The sequence below is a fragment of the Ambystoma mexicanum genome, chromosome 8, assembly GCF_040938575.1.
Source record: "Ambystoma mexicanum isolate Mex_15411 chromosome 8, UKY_AmexF1_1, whole genome shotgun sequence".
Taxonomy (NCBI): Eukaryota; Metazoa; Chordata; class Amphibia; order Caudata; family Ambystomatidae; genus Ambystoma; species Ambystoma mexicanum.
In genome coordinates, this window is record NC_090929.1 from 1,405,234,930 (window position 1) to 1,405,261,856 (window position 26,927).

At 44.9% G+C, this 26,927-nt stretch overlaps 1 protein-coding gene across 5 annotated transcripts in view; it reads right to left on the bottom strand.

Annotated features, from left to right (window-relative positions):
* R3HCC1L (R3H domain and coiled-coil containing 1 like) overlaps nucleotides 1-26,927 on the bottom strand; it is a 482,602-nt gene that overhangs the window by 39,755 nt on the left and 415,920 nt on the right. For 4 of the 5 annotated variants that reach the window (XM_069611545.1, XM_069611546.1, XM_069611544.1 and 1 more), the window contains one exon: nucleotides 24,190-24,330. The exons of the other annotated variant lie outside the window; for it this stretch is intronic. In XM_069611545.1, coding sequence (XP_069467646.1) covers nucleotides 24,190-24,330 — 141 coding nt within the window. The remainder of the gene's footprint in view (nucleotides 1-24,189; nucleotides 24,331-26,927) is intronic. 5 annotated transcript variants of the gene reach the window in all.

Consider the following 26,927-nt stretch of genomic DNA (forward strand, 5'->3'; position numbering starts at 1 on the left):
TGTCTTCTCTATGTGAGACAATGGGGGTAGGGGAGGAAGAGCTGGAGGTGGACCAAGTGGAAGAGGTGGTACCACCGCAGGAGGTGCTGGAGTCGCCGGAGTGGTAGGTGGAGCCAGAGGTTCATGGTAGATTTCATTGAAAAGACCCTTAAGGTACGGTACTCCTTCATAGGATCAGAATGCATGAGCCTCTGAAAATGTCCCGAACAATGCATCCTCTGATGAAGGCTTAGGCGCTGGGGTAGGCAGAGGCCCCTCATGTGGGGCATACCCCCACAAACGCAATGAGGATGGTTTCCAGGAAGGCCCACCACCAATCGGGTCCGCATAGACCAGTGGAGCAGAAGTAGGCGGAAGCGAGACAGTATGTGGCATCGGCATCCAAGCACGCCAGTCATAAGAAGGGCGGAACAGATTTTTTTCCTTCCACCAGAAGTGAAAAAGGCTGCTCAGCCCCAAAAATACGATTCCCAGCACCAGCCGTCGAGAACGTAAGTGTGAGGGAAGAATCCAAAATGGCCGCAGGGGACCATGAGGGGTGGGCTGCCATTTTGTCGATGCCTGAAGAGAACTGCGTCGCATGTGTAGATGAGGCAATCGTCTCCTCAGGCTGGTCAGGGGACTTAAGTAAGACCTTAGCCTTGACACAAGGATCCTCGGCAGAGCCGGTACTCGGGGCGCGGTCTCAGATGTTTACTTGACATTAGCCTCCAGAGGAATAACCTTGGCAGAGCCGGTAACAGAGGAGTTACGGTGTATGACCGCCCTCTATGCCCCCTCAGCAGAACCGGTATCACCGCGACCCCGAGCGCGGGAAAGCGGAGGAATCACCCTTAGACACAAGACCTTGGGAACAGGTCTCTCGGTTTTGTCGGTACAGACCTTAGCCTCAAAAAGAGGAACCTCAGGTTTCGTCCCAGTATGTGTAGCTCCCTCGTGAGGGGCCTCAAGCCGTGGCTTGGTAGAGAAAGCTCCAGAAAAAGAGGCCTCAGGGTGTGCCCTGGTGTCTGTATGAAAAGCTCCAGAAACGGAGACCTTGGAGCGAACCCCGGTATCCAAAGCCGCAGATGAACAGTGCTGAAGTTTAGCACCTGACAGGTGAACCTCGGAACGTGGTCCTGTCTTGGCAGGTCCGACGTGGGAACCCTCGGAGAAAACTCTGGTACGCCTATTAAGCCTGCGAGGCACCACAGGGGAGAACCTGGTGGTAGAACTGGTCAAGCCACTCACGGACCGAGAAGACCCAAAGGAAGGAGTCCCCCGGCATGGGTGCCCTAAAAAATAAGGAACTTACCAGGCGTCTCTTCTTTTCGTCAATGAAAAGCTGAAGATGAGGTGGAGGAACAAGCTGAAAGACGTCCTCACACCGAAGAAGACGGCACTGGAGTGCCCGGACGGAAAGGGAATTGCAGTAGAAGCACGAATCCCAGCAATGGTCCGGCCCAAGACACTCCAAGCAGAGAGAATGGGGACCCGCCCTAGCAAAGCGACGTTCGCATGAAGAACAGGATACAAATCCCAAATGCTCCGGCATAGACGGAGGACTAAGCGACTGCAGAACTGGAGAAGGAGAGAAGGACAACGGGAACAAGAAAAACTTCCCAGTGATCCAAGTGCGTCCAGCTCCGACCGCATGGAGAAAAGGACTGAAGGGCGATGCGTGGGGCAGAGCTCAGGAGGGCGGGGTTACGGCTGTGTGCCGTATGCCGCATAAAAAGAGGAGGACCAAAATTGTCATTTCTGATGCTTTTTAACAAAAATGCTCCGGTCTGATCCCGTCCCAAAGGACGGAATGTCCCACAAGTATGGAGGACAGTGGACGGGACGTAGGAGTATGAAGGTAATGTAATATGACATATAAAGGTGTATGTTAATAATAGGTAGCTGCAAATGTTTTTGAATGGTAGGTTAATACTTTTAAATCTTTTAATACAGCACACATGGTCATTTCGTCAGTGGTCTTTAGAGCATTGTTAATGTGTTACTTTCATGTGTGCTACATATAGGTACTTTCAAGCTATATGCCCATTTAATTTATGTTTTTAAAAGTAGTCATATTTAAGAATTTGCTATGAGTCTTATTTTATTTTTCAGATTGAGGTGAATTTTTTCAAGCAAGCCTTGCACTGTCCAGAAATGAACAGCCGAGTAGTGGTATGTGGGTCCAAGGGCATTTCCGAAGGGTGATATTTGTAAAAATAGAGTATTTTAGAATAAGCAGCAGTTAAAACTATGTTTTTAGGCTGTGAGACATTTCAATGGAATCCAGGATTTTGTTGTGTTCTAGGCGTATGGGGTAATCAATTGTTTTGGTGTATTAGATCGATAATTTTGCGTGTATACATTGTGTACGCTGCATCAATTTATGATCAATCTGTGACAGAGAATGATGGAACATTGGCTGCCATGTGTTCATAACCGTATATCATAAACAAAAACAATATGATTTCCTGTATGTTTTGTTAAACTTTTGCTTCCTGTTGAGCAGTTTTTATTTGGATAGTTTAATTATTTGTTTTGGCTTTTGGCATATTTGTATACCAGTGGAAGATCAATGTACAGATTCAACTGAAATAAGGTGAGTGAACTATTTATAATTTTACATTGTTTTAGGCAAAGCTTGTTTATATACTAGGTTTCATAAGGGAAGTTTGCACTAATGCAGGGCTGTTACCAACGCACTAACGCTGCATTTAAAAAAAAAAATATTGTGACAAAGGCGGATAGTAGTCAACCTTACAAAAAAATGTGAAACCAACATTTACACTTTAAAACAACAATAAATACACCCACAATAATCATTACTTTTTAAATTCCAAATTCATAAAAACTATGTACACTATTTTCCAAGTTATCAAACCCTACCATTTACATAACATCTACATCACATTATTAAAATACATCATTGAGAGAATACACCAAGTCAACATCCAAAATAGCATAACATCCCATAATGTATTTATTTGCATTTTTAAAGCGCTCACACAGCTCGGGGGCATCAAGGCGCTGTTACAGAATTTTTTTTGTCTTAGTTGCATATTTATTATGCGCTTAAATACCCATAGGTTTCTAAACATGGACCTGAGGATCGAACCTGTGTTGCTTCGTGTCGTCTTGCTTCCAAGGCGAGCACGTTACCACTGAGCTATCCTCCCGGGACAAATTGTAAGCGCATATAAATATGGGCATAGTAAAATAGATCATACATTGTCAATTGTCTTCACTTGTGCTAATAGTTTTAGGAAGGCAATTGTTAGTAGCGTTTTCTCTCCACTTGTCAACCACAAGAATAACTCCAAATTGTTCACATAATCAAGGTCCCAAAAGAATCTATTCAGAAGAGAGCACCGCTGTGCATCGAGTGCCTCACAATCTACTAGTAAGTGTTCACAGCTTTGAACTGTACTGGGCTTTTACACACCCGACAGTTGCTTGTGATCTTTAACATATTATTTACATCCCCTTCTCCACACTCAACAAATTTCTCCTGTTAATAATAAATTGAGCCTCAGACTTGGGAATTGTTCCCTCCAATAGGGTTTAGGGAACTTTCTCAAATACATTGCTGCTCCACCGTACTAAAACTTTGGTGGGGAGGTGGAGGAAAAACCCCAAGCAAAATGCTATGGACTCCATAAACGGGGACCAACATTGCTATACCACCACTTGTTATCCGGCTGTCATTCCACTGGACCAAGTGGTGGCCACGGTAATTCTGTTTGGTGTTATTTCGTCAGATTTACCACCGGAATACTGCCAAACTTGTAATGGGGCCCAAAGTATTCCTACCACTGGTGTTAGGACAGTTTTTCTGAAGTCCAACTAAGGGCTTAGTAAAACCATTCAACTGAGACAGTACAAGACTCCACTCTTAGTATAAAGCTGTACCAGCCGAGTATATGGTAGCATAGACAAAGCTGAAAGGCTTATCTTAGGAGGGAGATTGGGCTGTAGGAAAGTACACTGAACCTGTAGTATACCAAGGATTCAATAGAAACACTTACAACCAGAAGTATTACAAAAAAGAAAGGTTTATTTTTTTTTTAAAAAAATGTATTTACTTGTTTATAATCACATTAGTAATTTTTACAAGAACTGAAAACTGTGCCTTAGGAGCTAAGAGATTGCAGGAACGGAGAGGTAGCAGCAAAAAGGAAAGAGTCGAAGGAAGAAAGTGTAGAGGAGATAAGACCGAGAATAGTTAAAATTCAAGTAGACAAAGCGGACACGCACAAAGAGAGAAGAGTCATTTCGCGTTCCAAGGGTGGAAAACTAGAGTTAGTTTAAGCAGAGTTTAAACCAGAATTTTAAACCAGACCCCCTCTTGTTGGGGAAGAGTCTGTTTCCACCGCTATCATTCAGCTAGTTCTCCGATTGAGTGCGTGGGGTGTGCGGCCATTTGTGCATTTATCTTGTGAAAAGCGGTTTCCAGAATTTTCGCCGTTGCTATCGACCAGTTCATCTTTTCTCCTGACATTAGTCTATTCCACCAAATTGTTTCTTCTTCTCCCTGGAATCCCACGAAGTCGGTGCACAGGTTATTCAAATAGCTTGCTCGTACTTAGCTTCGAGCACTGCATTAGTAAATGTCTTACTGTTGCCGGTCGGTTAGATTCTCCACATAATCTGCATTCTTTAATGACTGGTTTTAGTCTAATAGCCTGAATTTCACGTGTTGGAAGGAGATTCAAGCGTGCTCGCATGTAAGTTGTTCTTAGTTGTTTGTTTGGGAACTTTACGCAGTACGGAAGTGGAACCTTCAATCTATTGAAGGCAGGTGGAAGATGTTTTGTGAGTTTGTTACTCTGTGCTTTTTCAAGAGTATTGATCCAATCTTGAGCTTCCATTTTGGATTTTACTCTTACTGGGTTCGCTCGCAGGTCTTCTTCTGTACATGCGATCTCCATCAGCTTTCCTGTTAGCTTGTTTACCCAACCATTTAAGGTGGCTAGGTTACGGTTTGATACCTCGATTTCAATGATCATTGAAACATGATTTGTCTTTCTTTATTTCAGCTTGCAAGTTGCTCCAAGCAGTTGGGGAGTTCTCTGTTTTGGCCCGTCTTTTCGTTTTTCTTAGGGCTCTTCTTTTTTCTACCACTTCTTTGTCATACGCGTGGCTGTTTTTGCTTACAGTCAGGTTACTACTTTTTCGTTTTGTACTGTAGCAGGAAGGGTAGGTAGTCCGGCCGTACAGCTTTTGCTTCCTGTAGACGTGCTCCTCTTTTGTAAGCCTCTGTAATGCTTTTGATATTTGATGCCGTTAGCCGCAGGTGAGTGAGTTGGTTATTTACCTCTATCAGGTGGTTGTAGCTTTGAGTCGTAGGAAGTGCTGATGACCAAGCTATTGCCACCAGGTTGTGATCACACTCCGTAGTTCTGGATACTGCGTAGTCTTCTATGAGTAGGAGCATACTGTGAGAGATGAAGTAGTCAAGGGTGGCCTTCGATTCACCTCTCTCCCAGGTAGGTATCGTCCTCTCCCATGCTTTCAGTGCCGCAACGTTGTGCAGATTTCTTGATTTCATCAGCGACATCCATGTTGCTCCTCTTTCTTCCGCTTGTGATAGAGCTTTCTTCGCCCTAGCGTTACCCATTTTGATGTTAGGTCACCACATATTATGTGTGTCTGGGAGTCTTCAACTGAAATGTTGTCGATTACTTTTTCTAGTTTTTTACAAAAATCTGTGCTTGACATTTTCTGCGGGTTCAGGTACACCGTTATGATTGCTATCTTTGCTGTTTTGTTTCACCTCCCTCCGCTGTGTGTTTGGATCCATGTTGTTAAGACGGCAAGAATGCTGTATGATTCCGTTATTTGTTTTGTAATCTCAATCCCAGACGCCAGTCGGATTTTATCAGGTGCGACGGAGGAGATCGTTTTCCTGGGGCTGTTTGTCTTGTTTCGGGTGGAGGGCTGCCTTTAACCACTTACATGGGCCCTTTGGTATTCTTGTGTCGTCCCTCTTTGGGTGGTTCTCCTCTCTTTCATGGTCATTATTTTGTTCTTTCTCTTGTTCCAATCTGTTGACATGTGGGGTCGATCTCTGATAGTCGTCTTCGGCTTCTGAGCAAACTCTATGGTTGCGGTATTGGTCTCTCTGCCAGACTGGAGCTTCTCTTCTTGTCTGCCTGGTGTGGATCTCGCTCCGCCTACTGTGCTCCCGTCTGCTCCCTTGGTTGGTTCACTCCCTATGGCCATCATTTTTCTCCGTGTTTTTTTAACTCGAGTCGAGCCTTTTCCGATGATAGAGAGCTTCGGTTTTTGATTTATAGTGGCATTTTTGGTCCCCACTGTCCTTGCTGGTCCCACCCCTCGGGTTTTGCTTTGGTAGTGTGATTTCTGTCAAAATGAATCATGCTTTTTTGAGATCTTTGTATGGCTCGTTTGTAAGTCCTTTAAGTACCCTGCTTTTGATGTGTAAGTAGGTTTTTGCTTTCTGCTCTCGCTGGTAGGGTTCAATTAGAATGAAGTCGTCCGTTTTCAGATGTTGAAGGGAATCAATTTTGTTCAATGTTTTTCAAACTGTTTTCCTGTTGAGAATCATGTAGTTGCTTTTACATGATATTTGTTCCAGTTTGGAGACTCTGATGATTTCTTCTAGTTGGTTTTCTCGTGTGGTAGGCCTCTCCCACCCATGGGTCCTTTTTGTTTTTTCCTCCGAGTCTCCTCTTATTTTGAGGTAGACGCACGGGTGTGATCGTTTCTTTTGGTCGTTTCAAGTTTTTCCGGGGTATTTTCCGTTTGTTTCTGTTCGGGGTGAAATTCTCCTTGCTGCTTCGGAGGTGTTTTACGCCTCAATTTCTCCACGGGTTTCTGCCTCTGTATGTTGTGTTTTTGTGGGTCCTTCTGAGGCCGTTGACTGGATGTGTTTTCTTTGCGTGTCCTCCTTCCATGTCTCTGGTTCCGGATGCACGGATAGGTCCATTAAGGCACTTATCGTCAGAAATTCCTCCACTGTTCTGGGCGATTTTTCTTTAGAGTTGGTCTCTTATTGAGGTTTTATAGCTTTATGAGCTGTTGAGGTTGGACTCTTAGTCAAATCGATCTTTTTCTTATCTTTGTTGTCCTCTGTTGGAGGAGATTTAGTTTTCAAGGATCCTGTTTGTGTTGCCAGCTGCAAACCTTTTTTTCTCTTTGGTTAGGTAATAGTGTTATTGTTTTTTGACTGGCATTTGGTTTTTGCATTTGCCCTGATGTACCTTCTGGTCGTAATGCCGATTTGGGTTTGGTGAAAATAGGTTAAATTTCACCTTTTTCCTTCCCTTGCATTGTCTGCGATGCTCTTTCTGTTGTCTTTTTTTGGCCTTTGTTCTTTTGAATACCTTCCTTGATTTCTGCCTCCATACAGGCCCATTTAGCCTCCCATATCGCTGTCTGTTTTTCATTTTTGACTTCTACAGCTGTTAAGTATCCTTCGATGAAATCAAATTTGGACAGAAGTTTGCCAAGGATCGTTGTGTCATCTTCTTTTGTAGATTCATTTATCATTTCGTAAAGTTTACCGAAGGGGGAGAGGGCGATCGTGATTGCCGCCATGATTGTAGTCATATCTGTTTTTTTGTTGGGTGAGGGTCTTGGCGTGTCCATCGTGATTTCACTGTACCTTCTGCGTTTACCCAGCGTTTGTTGCGCATCTATGTTTTGCGATGAGCGGCAGGCCTGTGTTGAACTTTCAGGATGGGGGAGCAACTGAGGGGGTTTAGCTGTGTTGGAACCCCCCCTGATTTCCAGTGTAACTCATGGTTGGCGCTATTCCGTCCATGGTTTGGTTTACAGTGTTCTCTTTCCTGTCTAGGTGTTGGAGATGGATTTTTGTCCAGGGCTGTTTGCTCATTTTCCTCATTGTCCCCGGCACTAGGGGATGTGGCCTCGCCCATTCCTCGTGTGACCTGTCGCACCTCGGAGTTTCTGGAAGTTGGTTCTGCTCTGTGGGGTCTGGAGCTTTTTGTTGATTCGAGTTAGAGTTTTGTAATATCTCTATCTCTGCAGGGTCTTGTTCTTCTGACGTGGCAACGGCATTTGGGTGAGGTAGGTCCGTCACATGTGGGATCACTTGTGCCGTCTTGTCTTGTTGGTAGATGTCTGTGGGCTCCATTAGAGGGTGGATGGCGTTTTCCCCCCTCAGCATATGGCTGAGGTCCTTTTCTTGGTGATCCTCGGTTAGATTAGTATCCACCTCAATCCCATTCTCTGTTTATTCCTCAGTATGAGGTTTTGCTTCATCGGTTTTCCTTGCTTTGTTGGCAGGCAAGATCTCATCTACTACTTCCAACATTTCTGCGTCCGAAAGTTCTATGTCTGAGTTTAGTTTCCGTTTATGCTGTTGTTTCTTGAAAAAGTTAAGCAGAGCATTTGAAATCAAAGGGTTTGGTAAAGTGGATGTCCAGGCCTCTGGCTTCTTATTTGCCAGCTGTTTCAGCTTTTTTTGGTCTTTTAATCCGAGGCTTGAATCTGTATGTCTTGTACTGGCCAGGTCTTTGAAGTTGACTTTATCCAAACCTTTCGGTTTCGGTGTTTTTCCTTTTTGCCTTTTATTGTTATTTTGGTGCTTGGGATTGTGGCACCGTCGGCTTCCGGCAGGGCACAAGGGTCTGTGTCAAAGCAGGGCTTTGTGGCCAGCAGCGAAATGGCCTCCATGCTAGACAGATCACGTATAGTGTTGTCTTCCGTGCTACAAGGTCCTTGTGCTGGATGAGGAAGAGGTGGAGTGTTATGGTTCTTTGTTGAGTCATTGGTTAAGTGGTTTGATTTCAATAGGTCTGGTTGAGTGTGGGAATGAATTTGGGCTGTGATCAATATTGCCGTTTTATCCCGGTTTCCCATTTCACCAGCACTATGCTCTGAGGGCTGGTGCTGTTCAGTTTCTTCTATCTGGGGCTCTAGGAAGTTTTTATTTTAGTCCCTTCCTCCCCGCTCCTCACAGGAGGGCTGGTCTCTCTGCTCCTCACTCAGGGTTGTCAACGTTGTCATGGTTGCCACCGGTATGATGGTCTTAAGTGTCTCAAAAGTTTCAGTTTTCCCCAATATGTTTTTATTTGTGGCCGAAATCGCGGTGTGCATACCGCGTGTGTTTTCGGCACGGGCCAGAGGAAGGGCCAGCCCGTCGCAGTCTCGGCTTGCAAACCTCTCGTCGAAGCGGAACTCCGGTCCCTGTCATCTTCACACAATGCTGGCCTTGTACGCACTGCTGGCGTGAGTTTGAAAATGGAGATTCCTGTCTCCTGCAATCCGCTAGTGGCGGCAATGTACAGTTTCTCTGTTTTACACTGCGGCTCAGGATCAAGTTCAGACGGTAATTCTGTGTCATATGTGGTGGTGGCTGCAACGCCCCTACCTCGCTTCAGGGCCGGAGATCTTCTATCCACCAGAGAGAGCTTTGAATTGCTCCTAAGGCACCTCGCCGGCTCCTGCTCCAGTTCCATTGAGTCAAAGGGATCAGCCATCTCCTCCGTCTCTACAATTTCTGTTACTGCCGCCACCTTGTGCCTCTTCTCTGGGGGGGTAGAGATGTTGACCACAGTGTCCGTATCCGCAACCCCCTGTATTGCCCTGCAAGACTGCAGACTCCACGCAGACTCCGCGGTAAACGCTGTAGTTATGTGGGTCCGCCCACAGGAAAACAAACTGGAAGGAAGACTTTGCTGCAGGACTGCTGACTCTAAAGAAAGGTTTATTATAAAAACATGCAGGCCAAGTTAAGTCTTGGGGTTAGTACTGGTCATAAACACATTATTAAAACACACGACAATGCTTTTAACAGTACACAGACCAAAGCATACAACCTTCTTCAGAATACCGAACAGCAATTCTAGGGAAGTCAGGCCTCATCATACACATTTAGTATAGACCGCAACTATTCATAGGGAATAAAAACCATAAGTTACTTTCTGATTACTTTCAGTAATACAAGGGTAGTAGACCCTGTCAGTTATGCAGTGAGACTCATCAAAGAAATCACATAATCAACCAACCCTGTTACGAGGAACGTTTCTGAATAGTGGAACACAGATTCAATGAACAGTATATAGGATAACAGTTATACTAGGTGAGTAAAACCTTTCGGAGTAATCTACAATCACAGTTGCTTTTCAGATTAGTGGAACACAGTCTAAGATAAGCAAGAACGCTTTACACTAATTTAGGATTAGGATTGCACCAGGCAGACCAAGGTCAGCTACACCTAAATAACAATTTTTTAAGAACGGCACAGCGATATTGTAGGGAGGTAAAACCGAATGTTGTAATATCCTATTACAGTTGCTTTTCAGATCAGTGGACCACTGATTGAGGTAAGCAATAACTAACTTATTTTAGGATGGCACACAGCTAATTCTAGGTAAGTAAAAGCCATATACTTTTTAAAGGTGTTATCAGCAACTCAAAGTTAAGTATAACCTAAGGCAGACTAATTCGAGGGAGGATAACAGCAAGTCAGGGGAAGCAAGACCCAATTGGGGCACTCATACATTTGTATCCTTACATGAATAGTAAAGTGAAGCCAACAGCATTATTTTTGGGGAAGAGGCCCAGCCAATTCGCAGGTCAGCAAAATAACCTTATAGATACTTTTCAGGATGGCACAACACACATTCAAGTCAAGTAAGAACTTTTGTAACCGTTCACTCTCAGAGTTGCAGTTACCAACCAACTCTTTCACAAGTAAGTACTTTTAAACACTTGTTATACTTATCCAGTCCTTCCCTATTCTACTGCATGAGTTCACTCAGGGGCAGAAGAGGGACCCTAGTGGTCTAGGAGCCTTTCTGGGGAAGACTGTTCAAACAAGTAAGTATTTCACTTTAAAGTTAGTTAGGGTGTCTTCTCAGAAGTTACTGGAACCCAAGAGGATTTTAGCAGTGGGCCTGGGTGAACTGGAGGAGAAGACTCCCAATCACAAGAATACACGAAAAAATATAAAGAAATCACAAAGGCTTAAGGTATGTAAATACCCCAGTCAACACAGTACCTTAGGTTTACTCAGCACAGAAGAAGAGGTTGCAAAGGGGGAGACGTCAGGATCTGCAGCCAAAAACCCAGTCGCTGAATTCTTTGCCATGAAGACTGAAGACAGGACACTGAAAGGGCTTCTGCAGCAGGGATCAACAGGGAAGGCTCCAGGCAAGAGTTTCTTTGCAGATGGATGCAGCTCTGTGGTTTTGGCTCCCTTTTCAGGAGCCGGAAGAAGACTGAATATCGCTGATTGGGTTCTTGTCTATTTTAAGGTCCAGCACTCCGGTGAGAGGACTTTTCGGACTCATATCAGGTCTCTGGAGGTCTAGCAGGATGCCACCAAAGTTTCAGCTTGATTCGGACGACCATGCACAGCACGATGGCTTGAGGTCCCAGGGTATTGGGGTATTGCAGGCCCACAAAGTCGCAGCATGACGTGGGATGGCTCAAAATGCAGGTCTTCTTGAGTCTAGTGGGTCTCACCAGGCTCTGGGTAGAGGTCATCATTTTCTGAGTTCCCGGTCGCTTGGAAGGAAGTGTAACAGCAGGCTCTCATTGCACAGCAGGCTTTCCGGGAGCTGGAAATCGTGGCAGCCGTTTTTTCTTCATCTTCCTCTTCGGATTCAGGTTCTGTGGTCGACTACCTCTTCAGCTTCCAAGATCGGACTTTTATGCAGGAACTCAGACTTGCAATATTCCAACTTGAGCGGTAGGCAATCCTTTCAGGGGAGCCAGCCTGGCAGTTTGAACTGGATTCTCGCAGTCAGGCTAGTAGACAAAGGCCTGCAGAGTTTTTGACTTCTGCCTCGCTTCTGGATTCACAGAAGCCCTAGAGCCTGGGCGGGCTTAACCGAGGTCTCCCACCGAAGATAAAATTGGCACAAAGGATTTTCCCACCCTGGAGGTCAAGGTAAGCAACAAGAAAGGACAAGTAACACTAAATGGCAAGGTGGGGTGTGCTGGTCTCAACTAAATAAAGTTTAGAGAGGATAACATATCCTTTCTATCCTTGGGAACTGTAGTTCTCACAAGGTTAGCCAGAGAAAATTTAAAGGGGAGCCCAAAGGGCAACCAAGCAACAATAGGCAGTTTATGCCAAAAGTTGTCAAAGAGGATAAAATTAAAAAGGACACTATGGAGATTCTTAAAAATGACACCCATAAATAGAACACGATTCTGTGTGTGTGGAAAAAGGTTTTCCACTCACTGAGGTATAGGGAAAAATAAAAACAATCCACCAGTAAAGCAAAAAGTTCCAGGGCTGACACAGGTCAGGAAGATTTATCATTGCTATGAAAATCTTACCTAACAACTGGCAATGGTAACAAAGTTAGAAATTAGGCTACAATTGCAACTCTGCAGTGGCACACTCCTACTACGCTGAGTTTAGACCCGTCAGCAGGAGTCACTATACACATGGCTGGGTTATAGCTGAAGCTTGGCCATACACCTAGTCATTGAAACCCCAACTCTTAATTATGTAACATCACTGCCTGTGACACTGACAACCAGATCAGAAGTACGATGTTGAATGAGGAGAATCAATTTATTGGCAAGATTCTCCTTCAAACCACCCCCACCAGTTGTTATGACAAAGATGTTAGAGCATCGTTTTGGGTTGATAGCTGGCTTGGAAAGAATCCCCCCAGGATCTATGGAGCAGAGAGAAGGCTCCACTCATTGAAATAGAGAGTTGTCCACTGTACGAATAGCTCTACTCGAATTTGCTCACTATCTCAGGGACAATGCACTCCTAGTTCACACTAACAAAACCATGTTAAAGTGCAAGGTAAACCACCCAGGAGGAGTAAAATCATAACTCCTAGAGTAGATCACCCAGTTGATGCTAGCTTTGAAAGTTTCATCATTGCAGGCATTGGACATTTCAATGGTGTTGAACAACCTGGCATATAACCAAAGCAGGCTGTTTTTGGAGTATCAGAGGAGTTAGCGCTCAGATCTACCGATTTCAGCTTATGTGAATATGGCCGGGGTCTCAAGCACAGACATTCTTTGCATCCAGATTGAATTCGCTACTTCCTTTGTTACAGATCCATGACATTGGACCCTGAAGATTGGGGGTTAGGCACACTATCGCTTGCATGGCCCATTATTCCAAGGTTCCTTCTGAGGGTGTAGGGGGAGGAGGAGGAGATACCAGTGATTGTTGTAGCTCCACTGTGGAAAAGATCACATTTCCCACTACTTCTACCAATAGCCTAGACACATGTCTTTCCTCTGACACATGCCTTCTAAGAAGTCTGCCTCTTTTGAGACTAGCGCTATCTAGACCACATCCAACAACTGGGATACTGACAGAGGGGGCAAGTTAATATGGGCATAGCAGTACAAAAGAGGTGATGGCTCTGGAAGGTTTACAATTAATCTTAACCTCTGGCATCACTCTGGGCAACCCACCAGACCATCGTTCTTCGCCTGTCGAGTAATTTCAGAAATGGGAAAGGCCATACGGAAATCAGGGTTGGTCCCAACCCAAAAGGGCCGATCCAGCCCGAGCTGCTTTGTCACTTCCCTTCTGCATGAGACCACAAGCATCCCCAGACATGTTTCGGCCTCATTGGGGGTCATCAGTAAGGAGAAGCTTGTGTCTCTAGGCCCTGCTATAGTCACGCCAAGTGGGACAGGTATGCTCAGACGTGCGTACCGAGCCTACTGGGCCTAGAAATCCAAGCTACTCTTCACTGATAGGTCACATCACCAAGAAACCCCCTCAAGCCAGAGAAGGTCAAATAATCAATCTGTGGCAAGAAGCTTGCCCAGCTCCTGAACTGGAAGAAATGCTTCCCAGCAAAAAAAAACTACGGTGAAGGCAATCTAACATGGGTAACTGAGTCTGGAAGTTATATTAGGGACTCAACCAGGATGCAGAGACCATCTGTTAAGTAGATTGTTCATTTCTATGTCAACTCTCCTTCACCTATGAGTCCCCCAGCACGTTTTGCTGGACCTCTTGGATTATTTTGATCAGTTCTCCTGAGTGGGAAACTTTTTCCCCACTTGCGCATTCTTTTACTCTTTCTCTGGGTATCTTTTTCTTTTCTTTTTATACCTTTTTCTTGCAGGCATGTTTTCCTCCAAGTTTTATGACATCTGTAATTTAGTATTGCAGCAGACAGGACTTTCTGTGCAGTGCTGCTGGGAGACCTTTGGGCTTCCCTTTTTACTTTTTATCATTTTCCTTGTGACAACACAGGCTCCTTAAGGAAAGAAGGATACTTGTTATCCTTCTTAACTTTTATTTTATGAGATCAGCACACCCCACTTTATGGAGAGTGCTGAGGGGATACTATGTATCTCCTTTCTCACTGCTCCTGTAACATTTGTGTTACAGTGATGAGCAAACCTGAATGGCTGGTGCAGTGGACATGTTCTACCGACCTTTGTGCAATTTGTGCCCATGGGCTGTATCCACAGCCTCGATAATGCACAGAAGGGTCACCATTGAGACAAAATGGTGGCTGCATTCTTTTTTCACCATTTCTCTTCTGCTTGTTCCTTCTTGGTCCTTCTTCTGCTGTGCTGGCTGGGGGTGGTCCTGGTTTGAATTTCGTCTTCAGCGGGAATCCTTTGGGAAGCCCGGCAAGGCTCGAGTGTCTGAAGACAGTAAGCCTGGGAGGAGTCTGAAACTCTGCAGCCCTTTGTTTTCTGGAATAACTGCTCTGAACCAGTTCCATCTGGGAGACTGGCTGTTCTACAAGAACAGCCACCCACCCACCAAAGTATGAATGTAGCATGAATGCTGATTGGCTGGGTTCCGGCATAAACGGCTTGGATCGTGAAGCTGAAGACACGCTGACCACTGGAACAGAAGAACCGAAGAGGAAGAAGAGGAAGACGTCTGCAGCAACTTCCAGCGGACCGGAGGAACCTGCTGTGTAACCGCTGCTGCATGACCCTCCTTCCAAACGTCAGGGGAGCTCCGAAGAGGACTCGCCCTTCCTTCTGGCTGGTGCGACCAATCGGATTTAAGACGACCTGCAAGACGAGCCATCCCATGACATACTGCGATCTTCCTGGGATGCAAACCGCCAATACACTGGTATCTCCGGTGCATCATTTCCTGTGAACGAATCCTCCTGATGGACCCCCAGAAGCACGATTCCCCATTTCAGTGTCTTCTCAACAGATTGCTGGACCGAGTAAGCAAAAATAATCGACAGGGCGGTAACCATTCATCCTTGGTATCTGAAAGGTGGCAAAAACACAGATCCATGTTGTGCATGAAGAATCCTTTGCTGTGGGTCCCCTCACTTGACTGCTGCATGCGAAATCCATTCCATAGTCCTTCCTTTCGTCACCACGACCAAAGAACAGGCGACTGGGTCTGTAGCGGTTTCTGCAACAGGAAGACGCCCAGTTTCATCTTCTTCATCACGCTTCAGGTACTGTTGGTAATATTTACCCTGGGTCGTTCTGTCGCTCCAATGTTGCTGGAGTGCAGATTTGTGTAGTTGGGAGTTCGCCCATACACGTTTTCCCAGATTTAATGCTTTAGTGCCTTCAGGGAGCTTCATCCCAAGCCCTTGAACCCTTTGCCCTCGAAACCTGTTACTTATCTGCAACAGAAGAATTCCACAGGACTTCGACTTCTCTACAGCTTGTGACCTCCAATCTGACCCTGAACGTGACTCAGAACAAGATAGGGAAGGACTCCTAAAGCCGAGGCTCTGTAAAAAGCATTGCTAAGTAACTTACCTTGTGCTGGTGTTTTTTCAGACATGAGGATCTGAAACAAAGTAGTCACCGGTTCTTACTTTTTAGAATAGTGAAAACAATTCAAAGTTAACTGCAAAGTATTAGAAAAGTAGCCTTTCCTTACCCTTACCTATGAACTGCATACTGCTATTCTAGACCGGTTTTCTACAAAAGTAATTACTTATTTCATTGCCCTTTGGGGTTCTAACCAACAAAAGCATTATAAGTCATAGAAAGTGTGTACATGCTATTGTTGGAGTATGTTCATTTATAGTATTCCTGAAACAGAATATTATGAGTGTGCCATAACTGTAGTTTTACCTACATTACTTACCTGAATAAGTGCAATGGTTTTCTATTGTGTTTGTAGTTATGACATAGTACTTACCTTACTAAAGATTTATCTTTGCCTTCTGTAGTATCAAAATAGATATTTATTTTGTTTAAACTGCTAAGGGTGTAAGAGTGTATTTGGGCCTATTTATGTACTAAGTTCTTTGTACGTACCTACAGCCTACATTCTCCCTTCTAAGACCACCCTGGCTGCTCTGCCATGTTACCAAATCCTGAGTGGTACAGACTTATGCTAGAAGTTGGAGCTCTGTTCCCCAGGGGTGAGTTTTTACAGAGTCTATCGTAGTGGACTTTAGAAGAAACTCCCCAACAGAATAATGAAGCAGCGCAGAACAGGCTCCAATCATGAAAAACGCAAATAAATCTTGCCTTTGGAAGGCAAAGTCCCGGACCCATGAGCGTCCTGGCATAGCCCACTGATAAGCAGCCTGCAGACTAGAATGTAGACTGCAAACTTGTCATAGGTGAATGGATGAAATACAAGATGGCGCTGAATGCAGGCGACACCCTTAAAGTACTACGGTACCAACTAACTCAACCATTAATGCATCAGATGATTAACCAGTGCATATCCTGGGTAATCCGAAGGTAATTTAGTCGATTAACCGAATCCTAAGAACGGGTTCAGAGAGGATAGGAAAGTGACCAACCATCAAGTGTCTAGAAATAACCTTGCATCCCCTTGTGCACAAAGGGTATGGGGAAATGTAAGTATTGAGAAAAATCCCGGTGCAGGCTGATTTGCCGCACATGCCTCCCTTAACACAAAGGGTACTGACAAGGTAATACCTACCTGGCAGAAGGCAGACCGTTTGAAGCAGCTGAGAGACCCCGGAGCCTCAAATAGGGCAGTAGAGACCATTAAGCTTGACAAACTCTCTAAGAGTGGCCTGGAGACCCTGAGAAGAGTGTTGTGCCTAGATATAGCTCCAAGAGTTGCATTGGTTTAAGAGAATTGGCTAACAAGGTGTAAGGGCTTACCACTGGTGACCCCTTAGAAGGACAGTGTTAAGGAGAATTCTCAAAAATTTGCTTATTCCCTTCTACCTTAGAGACCCCCAGCTCTTTTGATGGACTTTAGGACTTTTTATCTCTCATGTAATTTTAATGCGATTTATTCTCTGTGTTTCTTTCGACTTTGGAGTCTGACAAACTCCATAGTCGTCATCTTTACATTGTGACACAAAGCACCTTCAGTGCAGTAGCACAGGGAAGTCTCTTAGATTTTCCAAAGGTTTAAATACCTTCTCTTGGATAAACTACTGTTTCCAAGAGCAGTGAAGTGAAATTGACTTTACTTACATTTTGTAACTGTCTAGACCCAGCACACATTATCTTATCATAGGGTGCTGGAGGGGTTACTTAGTATCCCCTTTGTCTAGTTTCTCATGCAACAATTTTATGTTACCCTTTCTACAATTAATGGCTGGTGGCAGTGGTTTACTTTTAACTACCATTGTGTATTTTTACAGCGGGCTGCATTCGCAGCTGCAGTAAGGCACCCATTTCGTCAAAATGGCCCTGGTCTTCTTTTTTCGCCATTTCTTGTTGGAACAGTCCTTCTTGAGATTTACTCTCCGTGCCAAACCAGGTTTGGTCCCTTTGTTCGTTTTGTCTTTGGAGGGATTCACGAGTGAAGCCTGCCTCTGGCTCCAGTATGTCTCGCAGGGGCAGAAAGTAAAGGAGGTGCCCGAAACTTCCTGTGCTTAATCCCCTTGGTTACAGTGATTGGCCAGCTGGCTGTTCGGCAAGGGCAGCCACCCTGCTGTGTGATTGACAGCTAGGCTGGAATTAATGGGAGAAACCTGCATAAAAGCCGATGCTTTGTGGCTTGGAAGGCAGAGTCGACCACTGGACGAAGGAATCCGAAGAAGAACTTGGAAGAGAAGCCTGCTGCAACTGCTGGTCTGTTGGTTTGCCCGGTGAAGCCCTGCTGCTGTGCTAAAGCTCTGAATCCGCCTCGATTAGAGAAGCCCTGCAAGGACGACTTCTCCTTTTGAGTTGGTGGGACCAATCAACTCCAAAGTAAGCCCGTCTGGATATGCTCTTGGTGCTGGCTGTACTTCCACTGCACTGCTGCTGGAACCGAAGTGCCAGGGAGGGGAACACCAGATTGTGTGCGTTGTTTTTAAGTGGGACCTGAGCGTGAGGAAGATCCTCCGGACTTCCCTGAAGCAGGACTGACCAAGCCTGAGCCACCTCAACAGGGTGCTGGATCCCAGATGCAAGGAAAGTCCAGAGTGGTATCCGAGAACAGCAGTGTTGCTATTTGCTGTCAGACGCGAGGAGCTGAAACACAGAAGAACCGCTGAATTGAAGTTTGCCCATTGCTGCTGCTGACCTTCACATTGCAGAGTAGGAGTCCCCAGACGTCCTCCCCCTTGTCCCCGCGACTGAGGCTCAGGAACAATAGGATCTGCAGAGCTGTACAGGAACAGAAGCAAGCTAGAACCATTTCTTCTAACCAGAGCTTTGTCCCTCACAAGCCTCCCAGCTTGTGACCCTTCAAGTGTTCTATTTTCAACAAACATTTCTAAGAACTTTGTGCAAGACTTTTTAACTACCTGCAAAAGAAGATCTTCAGCTCCCCTTGAAATTGTGCAATTAACATTGGCTGTCCTGGCTCCCTGCGAGACTCCTCTTTACCTCTGACTTTGTGCTTTGGCCTTTCCCCCAGCAAAGGGTTAATTTACACTGCATTGGAAGGTTTTAAAATGACTTACCCGTTTGTGAATTATTTGTTAACCTTTGTTTTATTCCTCTATTCTATCTTTTACACAAAACTCAGTATTGCTCTAAATGTACCATTGATAAATTAATATCCACAGTGTCCTAGCTATTTAAGTCACCTGAGGGTGTAGGAAGTGTCTGTGCGCCATCCCCAATGGGTATCATCTGATTTAGAGAAGTGTATTATAAGTGTTACATATATTGCTCCCTTCTGAGGAAGGCTTATACAACTGACTGTGAAATCAATTAATAATTGTTTTTATCAAGAAACCTTGAGTGTAAGTGTTTATTTGAAGCTACTGTGAAACTCTCAATGTTACTGCTCGCATTGACCCCTCTTGAGATAGGCCTGGCTGCTTAGCCACACTACCAACCTGTGTAGCTCAGACTTATACCAAAGGTTGGGTCACTATTGCCAGGAGGTCAAGGTTGTTGTAGTGCACCCAAAGGGTACTGTATACAATCTTGCCTAACACACAGTAAAGACTCAACCCATGGAAGGAGTGTGCCTGTAGAATAATTGACTGACTGACAACTACACTGGTGGGGGCAAACACCCATTAAAACACTGTGAAGGGGGACAAGGCCAAAGCCCAGGAGTTCAATGATGAGTAAATCTGAGAGAACTTTCTTGCCAATCTAACAAGCTGAGAAAGAGGAACAACCTCATAATTGAAAGGAACAATGCCGGAGGATGGCCAGCAAAGCAGTCGAAGTGCAATCACTTTCCCGGTAAAGGACCTAGAAACCAGAGGAAACAGAGCAGTGGGTGCCTTTCCAGAAAGTGTTTGATTTTGTGCTTCTGAATTAGTGTGGAAACTACCTCGTAAGTATATATTTTGACAACTCGAGATGGCCACAGTTGGAAACTTTTATATTGTTGGTATGTCTTTGGCCCTTCAGGCAGCTCAATACCTCACTCGAAAACAACAGGGACATCCTTTCCCTCAAGCTCTCCACCTTCCCCACCTGCACCAACACACTCCACATCGTCTACCGTCCACCAGGTCCACAGCAAGTTTCCATGACAACCTCCTTGAGGACAACATTAAGATATCCTCGAAAATCATGTTACTAGGGGACTTGAACATAGGCCTCAATGATCCAGCAGATCTACAAGCCGATAATCTTTCCAAAGCCTTAGAAACCCTTAGATTCTCACAATGCAACACCAACCCCACTCACATCAAAGACCGCACTCTAGATTGGATTGCCAACCTCAACTGCTTGTCTTCCATAAGTTCCAAAGCTACCTGCCCATGGACAGATCACATCATCCTCTTCTCCATCCCCCTACCCCAGAAACATAAACAAGTCACCACCCCTCTACCTCCTGCACTAGCACGTAGCACACGCAAATGGACTAAAGACAACCTTCTACCATTTCTAGAAGTACTCCAACTCAGACCACCGTTCTCCAAGGACCCCAACATCCTTGCTGACATATACAGCTCCATACTAGCTCAAGCAGTCAATGCTATAGCCCCTCTGATAGCACGAAAAGCTAAACCCATCGGACACTCAAACTCATGGCACACCTCAGAGCTACTGGCACTGCGAAACAGTAAATGTATCGCCTGGCAAAAAAAAACAGCGTTAGCCCTGAAACTAGAATTCAACAAACTTTCAGCCAAATACAAAAAAGCTATCTCCTTAGCCAAAGCCACCTCCTTCAACACTAGGATTGCCAACGCAAAATCAGTCAACAGGGAAATCATCTCCATCTTCAGGGAACTTGAAGCTCCAGTTGCCCCTGCACGGTCCTCTTTTTTTTTTTTAAACAACTCTATTTTTGGTTTTTCAAAGGTAAATACAAACATTCATGATATTCTATTCCCCTACCCCCCTAACATCCCAACAATGGATACGGTGTAGCAAGTTCCGACAATTAAGTGTCCTGGATCGCACCTTCTTCCAATTCAGCTTGTGTATTTAAATAACAGAAATGCTGCGCAGTAGTCTTGGCTTAAAGTACATGTGTTCCCTATCATTTGTAAAGTCATGCAGTGGCATCCAAATGTTCAAGTATTTTGTGTAGGAGCCGTGGGCTAAGGCGCTAGTCTCTTCCATGGTTATTATCCCCCAAAGTCTCACCCACCACATGGCCACTATCGGGCCATGTTGGTTCTTCTAAGTATGAGCCAGGGTTATTCGAGCCGCACTTAGCATGTGGGTAATGCGGTGGGCTTTTGGACCAGATTTAGCGTAACATCCCTCCACCGCCTCCCCCCAGTAGGACCACCATCGGGTCAAATGGTAGTTGTGTCCCAGTTATCTCTTTGATGTGACTGAGGATTTCTTTCCAGTATGTTTTGGCAAGCAGGCGAGACCACCACATGTGTATTAGGTCACCCCTGCACAGTCCTTTACCAAAGATGAAGCCTGGTGCTCCAACATCCAATCAGCCATGCTAAAAAAATAGACGACCTACACAGCAAAATCCAGACCAATCAGAACAGCCTGAATACTCCACACCACACAGCTACCACTACCACCCTGAACACAGCCACCCAGAACCCCCCCCCTTTCTCCTTTAGAGAAGTCTCCGAACCCGAAGTCCTTAGCCTATTGAAACACCTTAAACATTCAAAATTCAAAGAGGATCCCTGCCCACCAACCATTATCAAGGAATGCGCAGCCACCCTTGCCCCTTTCCTCACTGCCTTCATAAATGTGTCATTTGCCTTCAGACTCGTCCCTTCACAACTTAAGGAAGCATGGGTAAGGCCACTCCTAAAAAACTCATCTCTCAACCCCACGGCACCCAACAACTACAGGCTTATCACAACTATCCCCTGCTTATTAGAAATCTTAGATAAGGCAGCTTATATACAGGTCCAACACTTCCTCAAACTAATCAGATTCTAGGACTACGACAATCCGGCTTTCGACCCGGCCGGAGCACGGAATCAGCACTACTTTATTTAAAAAAACAGTTTGACGACATCAGGGACTTAGGCAAGCCGGCCCTACTCCTCCTCCTAGACCTGTCAGCTGCCTTCCACTTAGTGGACCACAACACTCTCTCTAACCACCTCATTACCTCTGCCCATTTCTCACTGAAAGCCACATCCTGGATTGCCTCAATCCTGGAAGGAAGAGCAATGATAGTTTTTTTCAGAACAGGCCTGTGCCACCCCCGCCACCATCCACTGCGGAATCCCACAGGGCTTGTGCATCACACCCACACTTTACAATATCTTCACAAGACCTCTGTTCAACATCCTTGACTCCATCGGCATAGCCTACACCACCTATACCGATGACACACAAGTCCTACTCCCCACTCACCGGTAGCTATGACTCAGACACTAATACCCTAAATACAGCCTACTCCACCATCCAGGCCTGGACGGCTGACAACTGGCTGTGCTTCAATGGGGGCAAAACAGAACTCCTCCTGGTTAGGCCACAAGAAACCCTTCACAAACTCAACAGCCATTACACCGCATTCACCATAGACAACATACACATTCCTGTATCCTCATCAGTCAAAACCTTAAGAGACCACCTAAACCCCACCGTCTCGATGTCCCGGCCGGTTAGTGCCATCGCATTCTCTGCTGCCTACGCAACCAAACTACTCAATGCAGCAAAACCCTACCTGCCCACCTAGAACAGCCTCAATATTGCCAGAGCCATCATTGGGTCAAAACTGGACTACTGTAACTCTTTGCTGGCACCTCCTCAAAGAACCGAACAAAACTACAAACCTTCCAGAATAATGCACTCAGAGCCGCCCTCTGGATTCCCAAAAGGGACCATATAAGCGCAGCAAGGCATAAAGCCCAGTGGCTCCACATCAGAGAGCACATCCTTTTTAAAACGCTAGCCTTCACCCACAAGTGCATTGCCAAAGCAGCCCTCCTTACCTCTCCAACAAGGTAACTAAGGCAAGCTATTCCAGACCCACCAGAACTCCCTACTCCCATTGCCGTGTGCTGACCAAGGTCAAACGTGCCAAGGCAGGTGGGGCCAGCTTCCCTTTAATTGCAGCCAGACATTGGAATGCCATGCCAACCTCTCTCAGAACAGAACCCTCTCACTATACGTTCCGTAAAAGCTCTCAAAACTTGGTTGTTCACCTAAAACCATGTATACGCTTTCCCCTATCCCACCTCCCTCCCATGTTCCCATGTAACTATGTATAACCCTTACCCAAAATCTTGCTTGCATTCTAATGTACTTTGTACAAGTGCCGGGATGCCCACGGGGTTGTTGTGCGCTTTATAAATGAATAAAATAAATTAAATTAAAATAAATATGTGATAGCCAGGAGACCAAGCCCCAATTTGATTAGGTTAAACCTTTCTGTTGGCCATTACTTTTGAACATTCCTTTGTAGAATATGATGTTCCAGGAGGGCCAAGAACTTTAAGACACTGTTTTCTTATCATTTCAAGAGGACCCATACAGTGCCTACAGAGTTTGCACAACCCATTCATTGTGTATTATCAATAAAACCCACAGTTCAGCCATACCAATTATATCTAGAGTATCTTTGTTCAGCCTTAGCACAACAGAAAAGGTTAAAGGGTTGCACAGCATCAAACAAAAGGAGTGACCCAATAAATAAGTGTACAAAAAGGTGACAGAACATTATTATAATAGAGCATCTGTTGGAGAATTTGCAGCAGGAGATTTGGTTTTGTAATAAAATACAGACAAAAAAGTTCCAAGAAAATGTAAGTGGTCAATCCCAAACATGATTATACACAGCTGAATTCCCAGCATATATTCTATATATATATTTGGGGTAAGACAGGCATTTCAAGCAAGTACATTGGTCAGTTAAAAAGAGTCAAAAGGGCAGTGAAAGGTCAAGCTTACATGCTTGCAGAGGGGGAGGCCTTAGCATAGAGACATTAATTTCCCAACAGTTGGCCTCTCACAGACACTCATGTCTTACTGAAAGTGTCCCACTCCGTGGTGTAGATCACCCCCACAAGGACTGTATGAACATATATCTGGCTGATCGTGGGGTCAGGCATGGAATGCATTTCATCTGCACCATGGGCCGTCTGAGATAAGACAAAAACAACTGCTTTTTACGTAAATTAACAAAAAGGCACCATGTTCTGATATAACCAGGGATGTATGATATGCTTCCATTATAGGCCAAGCATGGGCTGTATTGGGACAGCACACCACCTTTCTGTATATTATGTGTTGGTGGGAGAATAAAGGCAGAGCAGAGAACATCTTTGCTGTTTTCTTCTCCCAGGAAGCAGTCTTCAAACAGCTGTTTTCCTCCACCTCCAGTGTCTGTCATTCTTTGGGGAAGGGCAGCTAGGATTCCTTCTGGTTGGGCATAAACAAAATTGGGAACCCACACCAGACAGTGATCCATGAGGTGTACAACAGGTGTAATTCATAAACTGTACAATGTATTGCCTCACCCAACCACCCCCTGTACATCTACTTATCGTCTCTCACCCCTAGCTTCTTGGAGCTTTTGGCGTTCTGCCTCCCGCTCGACTTTGGTCTGCTTGCTCCGAACGCCCAAGGCACTGATCACCATCCTTCGTGCCAAAGCTGCTGATGTTTCTGGGCGCTCTTTTGTTGGCTGCAGAAAGTCTATCGAAAGTGCAGGAGAAGACAAAGTAAGTTGGAAACCAACAATTGTTCAAATGGCGCTAGCTTTTGTCTACTATTTGTATGTTTCCAGTTGCAGAATAAGACAGTGATCCGAGATGCCATCTGAACAATTTTCACAAAGCATACAAATATACATGAACGCTATTTTGCTCACTATAAAATGAGTACAATTAAATGCAATAACGAACCATGTCACCAGTGCCAAATCTCACACCCTCTGCTGATCTAGCAGATTTGGATGCCATAATGTAAGTGCAATTCTCAGTATGAACCTGTGCAAGAGAGCATGCATGATGTGGTCAACACAGTTTGGAATTCGAATGGCGGGCAGTCTAAGGGGCATCTCAACATGAAATGAACATTTCTGAATATAATTTCACCCGAAGGTTAAAATCTTGACCTTAGCTGGTGAATGCTAAGTGAAATGCATTTGATGGTGTTACCCTAACTCTAGGTGAAAGTCATATGTTTGCTACTTTGTGCTCCATCGTGACCCCACCCAATTTGTCCAATCTTCAAAGTAACAGACTAAAAATATGGCTGAGACGCTAAGGAATACTTGTGTAGGCACAGCCAGCGTCAGTCCTTCCAGGCTAAAGGTTCTCAGAAAGGATTAGGTTGGCAAAGTGGTAACATAATAAACCACTTCCACTTGTGATGGGGAAATCAGTTGCCATTCGTATAGCAACACCCATTAAATCACAATGATGTACACTGCCTGCCAACTAAATGCAGTTCTGGACAAAAGGCGGCCACAGAAACAATAGTGATAATGGAATTTAAGACTACACCCATGTAGTAATGGAAAATAAAATTACACATATTGAAGCTTTTTTTTATTTTGGCAAAAAGCCATAATACATTCCACACAACAATATAAACAATCATTACATTCCATACATTCAGAGCAGAGAAAATTCAAGACATAAAATAAACTAAAAACAATCATTAAAATTCATACACTCAAATTTAAAAATGTAATTCGTAACACCCATACAGCCCGTAGGTATTTCATAATTAGGCAAAAAGACCCGAAACTGTGGGCCATTACTGCATAAGGTAATGCTGCCAGGGCCCATAGTTACAGGCCTGAGGGTAGCAAGGGTCTTAAAGGACCCATGTCCCCTTCTACTTGTAGTCCCTTCTCCATTTCTATGGTGGCTGGAAAAAAGCGGTGCGAGGGTCATGCAAAAGCATGAAAGGTAAGGCTTGCAAAGGAACCAATCGGTTCGTTTGTGAGGAACAAGAAAACACACACCGGGTACTAATGAAAGAAAACCATTGGAGACCAGTAAGACCTTGCTGGGATAACAGATCACACAGACTCTCACGAAAAACCGTGAGTTGGGAAGTATTCCATAATTTTAATCAATAGAGCAGAGGTTTCATTTGTATTAGGCAACCAATACCATACCAACCCAGTACCATTGTAATGGGAACTTTGGGGGCTCGGCTTGGGAGATTCAAGAGTTGTTAAAATATCTTATTTTCCCCAATAACCAGACTTCTACAGTCTGTATGCCCCCAAATATCAGCTCCAAAAAGTACAGCCGGAATAGCATGCATTCTATAAATCTCCATGGCGTGAGAAATATGTTGTCCACCATAATGATTGGTTAAGTTAATCACATGGCAGTGGAGGCAGCCACACCCCTAGTAGAGTGAGCCCGTAAGCCAACTGGAGGGTTCTTTCCCACCAAATGGTAACACTCAGAGATCGTCAAAATGATCCATCTGGACAAGGTCTGCTTGGAAACAGCCTGACCTAAATGCCTTCCAGCATAACCAACAAAGAGCTGATCGTCCACTCTGTCCGGGGACATCCGTGAGAGATAGAAACTCAAAGCTCTCCTAGGATCCAACCTATGGAGTCTCTCCTCTTCCTTGTCAGTATGTGGACAAACGGAATTACCTTCTGGCTCAAATGGAATTCTAACACAACCTTCGGAAGAAAAGAAGGAAGCACCCTAAAGACAATCCTGTCCTTATGGAACACAGTGAAGGGTGGTTTGGCGGAAAGTGCCTGCAACTCACTCGCACTGCGTGCAGAAATAACCACAACTAAAAATACAGTTTTAAAGGACAACAGTCGCAACGGACAAGAATGTAAGGGCTCAAACGGAGCTCCCATCAGGAACATTAAAACCAAATTCAAATCCCATCCCGGCACCTGGAAAGGCGACGGTGGAAACCCATTAGTTATCCCTTTTAGAAACTGAGAGATCAAAGGGATCTTAAAATAAGAACATTCCTCAGACGAGCGCTTAAATATGGACAGCGTCGTCAGGTAACCCTTAATGGTACCTACTTGCAGGCCCTTGTGGTCTAAAGAAAGCAAAAAAGCCAAAACCAAAGGAATGGAACATTGGAAAGGATCCACATTCTGTACCCTGCACCAGTCGCAGAACTTTCTCCAACAGCAACGGTAGAGGGATTTCGTTGCAGGCCTTCTGGCCGAAAGCAACACCTCCATCATGTCTTCAGGGAGGTCCCAATCCTTATACCTCAACCTTTCAGATAGCAAGCATGAAGACTGAGAAACTTGACCTCTGGATGGAGAACCCGACCCCCCTCCC